We start from the raw sequence: 12,354 nt of genomic DNA, 5'->3' as shown, positions 1-12,354 counted from the left end.
TTATGTGTCCACGCCTGTGGGAGATTCTATTATTGTGGACCATGTGTATCGGTCTTGTTTAGTTGTTATTGGTGTCTTTAAGACCAGAGTTGATCTGTTGTTGCTTAGTATGGTAGACTTTGATGATATCTTGGGCATGGACTGGTTGTCACCCTATCATGCTATTCTAGATTGTCACGCCAAGACTGTGACATTGGCTATGCCAGGTTTGCCACGGTTAGAGTGGAGGGGTGCGTTGGATTATGATCCTAGTAGGGTTGTGTCATTTCTAAAGGCTCAGTGGATGGTTGAGAAGGGGTATGATGCTTATCTAGCCTTTGTGAGAGATGTCAGTGCTGATACTCCTACCATTGAGTCAGTTCCGGTAGTGAGAGACTTTCCATATATATTTTCCAGCGGGTCTTCTAGGTATGCTGCCCGATAGGGATATCGATTTTGGTATTGACTTATTGCTAGGCACTCCGCCCATTTCTATTCTACCATATTGCATGACCCCAACGGAGTTGAAGGAGTTAAAGGAGCAATTGCAAGAGTTGCTTGATAAGGGTTTCATTAGGACTAGTGTGTCCCCTTGGGGTGCTCTAGTCTTGTTTGTGAAGAATAAGGATGGTTCTATGCACATGTATATTGATTATCGGTAATTGAACAAGTTTATAGTGAAGAACATGTATCCATTGTCGCGCATTGATGACTTGTGTGATCAGCTACAGGGTGCCAAAGTGTTCTCAAAGATTGATTTGCAGTCAGGTTATCATCAGCTAAAGATTTGGGATCTGGATATTTCGAAGATTGCCTTTAGGACTCGGTATGGACCCTACGAGTTCCTTGTGATGTCACTTGGGCTGACCAACGCCCCATCAACATTTATGCACCTGATGAACAATGTATTCCAGCCATATCTTGATTCACTCATCATTGTGTTTATTGATGACATCTTGGTGTACTCCCGCAGCCAGGTAGGATATGAGCAACACTTGAGGATCATACTCCAGACCTTGATAGAGAGGAAGTTGTATGCAAAATTCTCAAAGTGCGAATTCTGGCTTGATTCGATGGCGTTTTTGGGTCATGTGGTGTCGAGTGACGGGATCAAGGTAGATCTGAAGAGGATTAAAGCAATTCAGAGTTGGCCCAGACCGTCTTCGGCTACTGAGATTCGGAGTTTTCTTGGCTTGGACGGGTATTATCGTCATTTCGTAGAGGGTTTCTCATCTATTGCTGCACCTATGACCAGATTGACCCGGAAGGGTGCTCCTTGCAGATGGTCCAAGGAGTGTGAGGTGATCTTTCAAAAGCTAAAGACTGCTTTGACTGCAGCCCTAGTGTTGGTGTTTCTATAGGTTTGGGGTCTTACACCGTTTATTGTGATGTGTCACGTGTTGGCCTTGGCGCAATGTTGATGCAAGACGATAGGATGATTTCTTACGCATCTCGATAGCTGAAGACCTATGAGAAGAATTATCTGGTCCACGACTTGGAATTGCAGCTATTGTTCATGCATTGAAGATCTGGTGGCATTATTTGTACGGTGTCCCTTGTGAGATCTTTACCAACTACCGAAGTCTACAACATTAGTTCAAACAGAAAGATCTGAACTTGCAGCATCGGAGATGGTTAGAGTTGCTTAAGGACTATGGTATCACCATTCCATATCTCCCGGGAAGTCCAATGTGGTGGCTAATGCCTTGAGTCGAAAGGTGGTGAGTTTGGGCAGTTTAGCATATCTACCGGCAGCAAAGAGGCCACTAGCCATGGATGTTCAGGCCTTGGCCAACCAGCTTGTTAGATTAGATGTTTCGGAGCCTAGTCGAGTTCTTGCTTGCATGGTTTCTAGATCTTCTCTATATGATCGCATCAGAGAGCGTCATTAAGACGACCCCCATTTGCTTGTCCTTAAGAACACAGTTCAGCACGACAATGCCAAGGAGGTTTCTATCATAGATGACGATGTGTTCCGGATGCAGGGCCAGTTATGTGTGCCTAATGTGGATGGGTTGAGTGAGTTGATTCTTTAGGAGGCTCATAGTTCGCGGTACTCCATTCATACGGGTGCCTCAAAGATGTATCAGGACTTGAGGCAGTACTATTGGTGGAGGAGAATGAAGAAGGACATAGTGGAGTATGTAGCTGGGTGCCTAAATTGTCATCAAGTGAAGTATGAGCATCATAGGCCAGGCGGTTCGCTTTAGAGACTTGAGATTCCCGAGTGGAAATGGGAGCGTGTTACCATGGACTTTGTTGTTGGGCTCCTACGCACTAAGAAGAAATTTAACGCGGTATGGGTGATTGTGGACAGGTTGACCAAGTCGGCTCATTTCATTTCGGTAGTGACCACCTATTTTTCAGAGCAGCTAGCACAGATCTATATCCGCGAGATTGTCCTACTACATGGCGTGCCGGTATCCATTATCTCTGACCGGGGTACGCAATTCACGTCGCATTTTTGAAGAGTTGTACAATATGAGTTAGGCACACGGGTCGAGTTGAGTACAACATTTCACCCCAGAAGGGCGGACAGTCCGAGCGCACCATTCAAATATTGGAGGATATGCTTCGTGCATGTGTTATGGATTTTGGGGGTTCTTGGGATCAGTTCTTGTCACTTATGGAGTTTTCCTACAACAACAACTACCAATCAAGTATTCAGATGGCTCCTTATGAGGCCTTATATAGGAGACGGTGTCGTTTCCCAGTTGGTTGGTTTGAGCTGGGACAGGCTAAATTATTAGGCACAGATTTGGTTCGAGATGCCTTGGAGAAGGTCAAGTTGATCCAGGATCGGCTTCGTACAAGCCAATCTAGACATAAGAGTTATGCAGATTGGAAGGTTCACGATGTTGCATTCATGGTTGGAGAGCGAGTCTTGCTCCGAGTTTCACCCGTAAAGGGTGTGATGAGGTTCAGGAAGAAGGGCAAGTTGAGCCCTAGGTATATCAAACCTTTTGAGATCCTTGAGAGGAATGGTGAGGTGGCCTACAAGCTTGCATTTCCACCTACTATCTGTGGTTCATCTGGTGTTCCATGTTTCTATGCTCCGGATACGGTGATCCGTCTCATGTTTTAGAATTCAGCATAGTCCAATTGGACGAGGATTTGACTTATATTGAGGAGTCGGTGTCTATCTTGGACAGACAGGTCCGGAAGTTGAGATCAAAGAACATTGCTTTAGTGAAGGTTCAATGGAGGGGTCATCCGGTTGAGGAGGCGACCTAGAAGACCGAGCACGACATGCGGAGTTGTTATCCATATCTATTCATCACTTCAAGTATGTCCTTATGCACGTTCGAGGATGGACATTTGTTTTAAAAGGGGGAGAATGTAACGACCCGACTGGTCATTTTGTGTAATTGAGGCTCGTTAACCTTTTTTTATGCTTCACACATGTGTGTTTATAATTTTATGACTTGCAAGGTCGGTTAGTTTAGTTCCGAAAAGCTTTCTGGTAGATTTGGACCCTTTGATTTTTTACTTAGAAGCTTAAAGTAGAAATGTTAACCAAACTTTGACTTTTGTGAAAACGACCCCGGAACGGTGTTTTGATGGCTCTGATAGCTTCGTATCGTGATTCTCACTTGGTCGTATGCCCGGAATTGATTTCGGAAGTCCGCAGGTTGAGTGTTGTTTTGACAAAATTTAGCAATTTGAAGTTGAAAAGTTTCACTGTACGTTGACTTTTAGCTATCGAGCTCGGAATTTGATTTTGGGACTTGGAATAGGTTCGTTATGTTATTTAGAACTTGTCTGCAAAATTTGGTATCATTTGGAGTTGGTTGGTTAGGATTCGGACGTTTAGTTATAATTCTAGAGATTCTTGAACTTTACATTGAAATTCATGCATTTTAGTATTCGATTCGTAGTTTTAGATGTTATTTTTGTATTTTGATCGCGCGAGCGGGTCGTGTCATGTTTTTAGACTTGTGTGGATGTTTGGTTTGGAGCACCGAGGGATCGGATGAGTTTCGGGCATGTTTCAGAAGGTTTGAACTGAAATTGCAGAATCTCATGTGTTGATGCTTCAGGTATCGCATTTGTGAACACCAGGTTCGCAATTGTGAGCTTAGCAGTTGCGATACCTGGCTCACAATTACGAAGAGTTCAGGTAGAGGGCTAGTTCACATTTGCAGCAAAACAGCCACATTTGCGATGGAGACAGGCTTCGCAAATGCGAAGCCAGAGTCGCAATTGCGACGTCTGCATAGGACTGACAGTGGCCATATTTGCGAGTAATACTTTGCAATTGCGACATCAGCAACTGATCAAAAGGGCTGGAAGTCGGGATTTCATCTCACATTCTCTCATTTTAAAACCCTAGACTCGGTAGGAGGCGATTTGGAGAGGAGATTTTCATCTACAAACTTTGGGTAAATAATTCTAATCTATTTTCAATCATATTCCATCAATATATCTTAGATTTTAACATTAAAATCATGTGAATCAAAGTAAAAATTTGTAAACTTTGTCAAGTTTTTGAAAAATAAGAGTTTGAGTTTTGAGAGTCGATTTAGACTCGAATTTTGAAACTAATCACATATATGAACTCGTGGGGTCATGGTTAGTTAGAATCTACCATTGGACCCGTATTTTGACCGGGCGAGCCCCGTGTTGACTTTTGTTGACTTTTTGGGGAAAGTGTAAAGATCATGGCTTTATCTATTGTAATTGATTTCCTTTGCATTGTTTGATGATATTAAGTTGATTTTTCTTAGATTTGAGCCATGTGAAGGCGAATTTTAGGGGGAAAGCTATTTCGAGAGTTGAATTGGCCTAGTTGAGGTAGGTATCTTGTCTAACTTTGTGTAGGGGAACTACCCCCTTAGGATTGGTAGTGATGGGTTCGTATATGTTATGTGAAAGCCGTGTACGCAAGGTGACGAGATGTTACACGGGTTGTATGTGGTATTTGACCGGTTAAGGCTACTTAGACTCTTTCCATGCTTTAATTAAAATATCATATCATGTTCTAAATTCTCATAGTCAATCTATTCTTACTTGTGTTAGTCTATCCTCACATGCCTTAAATGACTTGTTTAACACTTGTTCTACATCCTACATGCTAAATTGCTCCCATGATTTAGTTGAACGTGTTGCCTTTTTTACTGATACATGTTGTCTCTTTCATTGTTGATTATCATTATTTGAAGTCATTGTTACAAGTTATCTCTTTCATTGCTATTATTCGTATTGGAAGTCGTGTTATCTCTTCCATTTTGAGTTATTTGTATTTAGTTTCATGGTTACACATTATCATTCTCATTGTTGAGTTATTGGTGTTGAAGTTGTGAAAGTCGTATCACATTGAGGCGAAGTTTTTAATTGTTGAGAATTTTACATTCATTGTTATTGTTGATATTCTTGAACTCATTGTGGTGGAGCCATGGGCTATTGTTGTGGAAACACTGATGTTGTTGATTGTTGGCAAGTTGTGACATATGGGCACTTGTGGTATGAGTTGTTATTATGATGTGATATTGACGCGCATGCGGTGGTATAAGGCTAGGGGTTAATGTGCATGCGACAGCATAAGGTGGGACTTATGTGCGTGTTGCTTTTAAGGCAATTACATGAAGCCATGTGGCATCATAAGCTGGGCTAAAGTGCATGTAGCTATTTCGGGGGAAAATAATATCAAAACTATTTAAATGTAAGGTTCATGCGGCGGTATATGGAAAGATTGTGATTGAGATTGTGAAATTGTGAATATGAGGCGGTACCTCAATTGTGATTCTTGATATATACACGATGCGGTACCTCGATTGTGATTCTTATTGTACACGAGGCGGTACCTTGTTGCGATTCTTGCTGTTTATCTTATGTTGCAAAGAGTTTTGGTTGGAACACTTCTTGTTGTTTTGTTCCTCCTTGTTCTATCAGTTGTTGTCCGTATATTCTCATTGTGGTTCTCTGTAATATCTTCCTTTATGTTATTTCCATGTTTAAAATTCCGGTATTAGTTTATGTTATTAACTTGTTTCGTGTCAGTTATTTCTCCGCCTTCCATTATTTATAGTTCTTATGTTTTCATACTGCTTATTTATATTCTGGTAGGTGTCTTGACTAGGCCTCGTCACTACTCTACCGAGGTTAGGCTTGATACTTACTGGGTACCGGTATGGTGTACTTATACTACGCTTCTGCATATCTTTTTGTCAGATCCAAGTATGTCTGCTCTTGCCGGATGTTAGTGATCGTCTGTTAGCTGTACGGAGACTTCAAGGTATGCCTTCTCAGCGTCCGCAGGCCTCGGAGTCACCTTCCCTTATCTTTACTTCCCGTTGGATTTTCATTCAGACGGTGATGTAGTAGACATTCTAGTTTTACTCTGTAGAGCTTTATGACTCAGTTCCACCGGTTTTGGGAAAGTATTTGTTGAGATTCTGTTCCGGGAGATTTTAAGAGTTTATTAGACTTGTTTTAGTATTTCTATTAATTATTTCTGTCAAACTAATAAAGTTGCTGCCCTGAAAGGGAGCCTTGGCGTAACTGGTAAAGTTTATGCCATGTGACTAGGAGGTCACGGGTTCGAGCTGTGGAAATGGCCTCTTGCAGAAATGCAGGGTAAGGCTGTGTACGATAGGCCCTTGTGGTCCGGCCCTTCCCCGGACCCCGCGAATAGTAGGAGCTTAGTGCACCGGGCTGCCCTTTTTTAATTTATGTCAAACTATTATTGAATGTTAGGCTTATCGAGTCGTAGAGACTAGGTGCCATCACGACATCCTACAGAGAGAAATTAGGGACATGACATTGTCATTCCCCAAACCTGGGGAGGCGTGGCTAGAACCCGGTGCCATACTCGACTTAATCTTACCACTTTGTAACTGTAAACTCTGGAGGGGTAGCCCTCAACTTAGGCCGATGAGGCCTACTTGCAAGATGACAATACCAATCAAGTCCGATGAGGCCATATTCTAAATCATCTAAAAATAACGTCTCTCTCATCCGAGGGGTAAGCACGCCCAAAAGCTCATATACATAACTGTGCAGGCCGACTAGACCGCCATGAACATCTACAACCAGCAAATACAAAACTGAACATGTACACAAGGCTGACAGGGCCACAATACTGATACACTAAATACATAGGATTCGTCTATATATCTTGAGAGATAACAGAACTGTATCATGGTCGGGACAGGGCCTCGACTTATCCATCAAACCTGTATATTTAAAATGGACTCCAATGTCTAGACCTGGTTATTCCGAGGAAGTAGTGCTTACCACCCAAGCTAATGTTTGACTCTGTCCATTGGGAAGGTCTATCCAGCTTTCTATCAGGACCTTCAGGCATGAAATGCAGCATCCCTGACAGAAGGGACATCAGTACGAAATAATGTACCGAGTACGTAAGGCAATAGAAAAACTAAAAGCTGAGACTGAATTGACAATATAATAACTGAAAAAAACTAAGAGTCAAACATGATCTGAAGATATGCTTACCTGCTGATACTGATTCAACTCTCTCAATATAGTAAGTAAAATAGTTGTCTGGCCCTATAAGGCTCGGTATGTGTAACTGCTCTACTGCAGTAGGCGCGCTCATAGGCACTCGGCCGTACTAGGCTCGGTATCTCGGCTATTCTGGGCTTTCTCATAAGTTTTGGGCCACAGTAGGCTCGGTATATAACGTACCATCTGATCGGAGTTTACCCAATAGTAGCCTGCGCACCAATTATAGCTCGATGGTGGTCAAAATGCTAAAATACTGTCCAATAGGGGCCTATCCACCGATTACAGCTCGATGGTGGTAAAAAATACTATAATACTATATATAAATAGACCCACTTCTCTCTTCACTGGAAGAAGAAAATACTTAGCCGGATATAAAGTCTAAATAAGGAAGAACACTCTCACTTACAAGACTAGGATAATGTACATAAGTTTCGGAATACGAACTTCTCTTTATATCTCGTTATCAAACACATGTAGTTACGGAATTATGCTAGAATGAAGGAAAGGTTTGGCCTTAACATACCTTATCACACTCTGTCCAATAACCATCTTGAACTCGTCACGTCGCACTTTAATCTACAACAACGACAATAATGCTGTCGTTAAGCTACGAAAGATGCAATTATCGTACACAGAACGACAAGCTTTTTTTATATTAAAACGGGAAATATCTCCCCTATAATCTTTACTTCCTCCCAATTCGAGTTAATACCAACAACACAAGAACACATCAATAACAACATATATTCATTTTACAATCTTATATACATCACAAAATACCACAAAACAGCCCAACACACCCCAATCACTTCATACACAAAATGACAACCATAGTAGTGTCAAACAACCCAAAAATGTTACGACAAATGACCAGCCCACCACCCCACCATCATGTGGTGTTTATACACACCCTTTCTCCTCTCAAACTCCATAAAATAGCAGCAAAACAGACAACCCAACAACAACACAAAACAGCCCACAAAATAGTCCACTACAAGTTGAATAACTCGAACTCACGGCTTCTGATCACCGTCCCATGAGTTCTTACAATTATAGAACAAATATATATACCTTTCCTATAGAAAAATAGAATGAATAGGGAGGTATACTTACCTTATTTGGTGAAGATCTTAGCTCCTAACTTGGTTCTCAACCCTTAGGTTTTCCTCCAACTAGAACTTGAAAAGAAGAGAAAATCATTTAGGGTTTTGTGTTGGATTTTTTTGGGAGACGTTTGTAGGGGCTTATCTCTGGTTTTTGGATATATAATGAGTGGAATATATGAAGTAAATCAGCCCTTAAAAGGTCTCTTTGGCCGACCCCAACTAGTCCTTTTTTGGACATATTTGGTCCTTTCATTTAAGCAAGTAGGTGACACATCTACTTGTCACCTATGCAGTATGCACAGTCTCGCAAAAACGCAAATATCTCTATACTCCAATGTCGTATTAAAAAACGGTTTAATTCATTGGAAACCAGACTCGCAGATATTCAATTTTATGGGTGTATCACCCCGTAAATATAGTTATATTCGGAGAAAAGCTCAGCTACATTTGACCTAATTCTCAGCACATTTACGAATGTAACTTGTGGTGACCTTTGCCAACTTTTATTTCAACTCGCTTGACTTCAAAACATAACACACGACTACCATACGACTAAAATAACTCATAAAATAACCTCCTTATCATGTTAAGGACCTTAGTCTCACACCAAAAGTACATGTTATAATATTCCCAACTTGTCGACTTTTGACGAAACTTTTTTTCTTCAATTTGTTAAGCTTATAAGCCTTCCAACCCTCTTGGTACTTGTTATTCATGATATTAAATATTTGTAACCTCCAAGGTAACATGATTAACTTTTTTATGTACTTTAAAAGATGATCTCATTTCTGAGCTTACATCAATTGATTTACGACGTACTCTTACGTACGAAAACAACGGGTGTAACACCTGTGGCCACTGTATTTCAGCTTTCCTATTGGGCTTGTAATTATTGTTTGGTCTATAATAACGATAATGGGGATAATAGTTAAAAAAAAGGGCCTGGGGTAGTTTAATTTTCGCATAAACGGGTAGATAACATGCCTATTGGATCAAATAAGCCTTGCCTGCTACTTGTTGATCATGCTTTGCTTCTGTGTATTACCTGTTAATAGATACCATATCCATGGGACTTTCAATTTTGCCTGTCTCGCTTAGAAACCATGAGTTTAGGATCCTAAACATTGGTAACTAAACACTGCCTATGTGATTTACAACTTCATCTATAGATCATGCCTATAGGACCTGTTATGTGCTAATTTTCTCAATTATCTGCTACTACACTAGAAATCATGTCTTAGGACTCTACTTAGCAATCATGCCTATAGAACCTTATGTTAAATAATTCAATCATTTATGCTATTGTGTTCTAAAAATTGTGCTCCTAATGCGTTACACCTAGAATCCATGACTATATGGTTGTAAACAATAACCCTTATACCATTTAGTTGTTGTGCCGCTTAAAGCAATTTGAGATTTGAATCACCTAGAGATCCTGCCAATTGGAATTTACAATGAGATCTGTCTTTGTTATGATATCCATGTATAAGTTATAAACTTAATTACTTCGCAACTGGTCGTTTATACTTTTTACATAGAGATCATTTTTAGGCCCAAATTCAGTAACTCTACCACACGAACTACTTCATAACTGTCCAGCCTGATCTCACAACTAAAAATCACGTTCATAGGGCAATTGGCCTCTGATTCTGCCACTTTTTTACAATCGTTTAGTTGGTAATTGCTTGACATTCATGTGAGTCTACATGTGGAGGTAAATGTGAGCCCGGTTGTGCTAATTATACCTTTGTGAAGTCCTATTTGTTTAAATTATTTGGTGCTTAGTATTTTAATTTTGAACAACCTAGGATGAGTCTAGAACCACCCATATAGTTGTCCAACACCTCATGGACAATAGGCATGGGACGGGGAGGCACATATAAGGCACGACTTAGAATTGAATTAGTGCGTATTAGATAAAATAACTTAAAGATAGTAATCAGATAGCTGGAGATGTTAGTCTGTGCTCGCTAGATAATATGAGCAGCCATTGCACTTAAAGGTTGCAAACTATTATTTATGTTGCACGGGGTGATCGTTTAAGCTAAAAAATTTAGGATCCCCACCCCCACTATGTCTAATTATGCTTGTACATTTAGCGATTAGTATTGTTAAGGGTTTTAGATTTGTGTAAGTAGGTTGAACATCTTTGTAACCAAAAGCTTGTACCAATTAATGAAGTATATTCTTTCAAATCGTTCTCGTTACATTATTTCCGTACTATTCTTCAAATTAGTTAATTATTAGTAGTTGTCCTATATTCGATCACCCAGCTCCCGCCTAGAATAATTGAATCACTTGCTTTGATCATTTATTCCATTGGTTTAATAATGGATTAATCTGCATGCTCATTTAGGATAATTAATTATTAATTAAATATAACCATATAGCTTAAATAAGACTGGGAACCACAATTGTGGACCTCGAAGAATGCCTAACACCTTCTTTTCGAGATAATTTGAGCCCTTACCCGATCTTTGGTGATACAGACTAGTCAAAATAGAGTTATTTGCAAAAGGTGCCCTAATGTACCTTAAAATCATTAGGTGACGACTCTTCTTTTTTAATTTAAAGAGTATGTTTCCGAAAGATAAAGAAGGAAATATCAGGCAAAAGACATGGAAGACATATGTTTTTAAATTTTAAATGGGAAACAAGTAGTGTAAATTCTCTACAGATGATGATAATTGCAATATAAGATATTTATAATTATACAACTACTAAATGGAAACAGGATACAGAGTTTTGAAGATTCAAAAATATACTTGGGGTCGCAGTTAGCATATGATGGAATTCCACATCGGAGATGGATAGGTTCCTTGGACTCTTTATGGCTTGAGCTTACCCTTTGAGATAGATTTTGAGGTTGAGTTAGGTCCAAGGTCCATTCTTATCATGGTATCAGAGTTTGACCTCCGATATTAGGCCCTAGGATAAATTATTCACGCTCTAGTTGGCAGGTCTGAACACCAGTTAAGGCTGGATATTTCCCATTTGAACTTGAGCACTACCATCTCTTTCCACTTTGTTTTTCTTCAACTCTTTCATTGTAGATCTCCACCTAAAAGAAGTGCCAAACAATTCCTCCATCTCCTCTAGTATTCTACCTTGTGTTTCTGGTAACAAAGTGTAAAAGAAAATCCAAGAAATTATTGCAATTCCGGTGTACAAGAAGAAAGCCCGCTTTCACGAGAAAAACGGACGAGACAGACACAATGGACCTATCCTAACTCCATTAAACCAAAATTTGAACCTTATATCAACAAATTCAACTCTCGGTCAAAACTATCAACCTTCCAAACCTTCGAACTTTTAACTTTCGCCTATTCAAGCCAAAATGACCTAGGAACCTCCAAATCCAAATCCGGACATACACCTAAGCCCAAAATCACCATACAAAGCTATCGGAACCATCAAACCATTTTGGAGTCATCTACACAAAAGTCAAACTTCGGTCAATTCTTACAACTTAAGAATTCAACCAAGGGACCAAGTATCCCAATTTAATCCAAAACCTCCCCTAAACCCAAACCAACCATCCCCACAACTGACATAACCATAAGTACACATATATAAAGCATCATATAGGGGAAACATGGCTACAATACTCAAAACGACAGCAGTCGAACGTTACATTCTCCCTTTTTTAAACAATTGTTCGTCCTCGAACGATTCCAAAGTCATACCTGGAGTCTCAAAAAGGTGAGGATATCCACTCCGCATATCCTGTGCGGTCTCCCAAGTAGCCTCCTTGATCGACTGACCTCTCCAATGAACCTTCACCGATGTTATATTCTCCGAC

General features: G+C 40.2%; 1 protein-coding gene across 1 annotated transcript; it reads left to right on the top strand.

Annotated features, from left to right (window-relative positions):
- Window positions 666-4,227, top strand: LOC109237269. The gene is made up of 2 exons (XM_019403561.1): window positions 666-805; window positions 4,020-4,227. Exons 1-2 carry the CDS (start codon window positions 666-668, stop codon window positions 4,225-4,227), a joined length of 348 nt encoding a protein of 115 aa, XP_019259106.1.

The sequence above is a fragment of the Nicotiana attenuata genome, chromosome 1 (genome assembly GCF_001879085.1).
Source record: "Nicotiana attenuata strain UT chromosome 1, NIATTr2, whole genome shotgun sequence".
Lineage (NCBI taxonomy): Eukaryota > Viridiplantae > Streptophyta > Magnoliopsida > Solanales > Solanaceae > Nicotiana > Nicotiana attenuata.
Note: the sequence above shows the minus strand (reverse complement) of the source record. Positions and strands in the feature narration are given on the sequence as shown.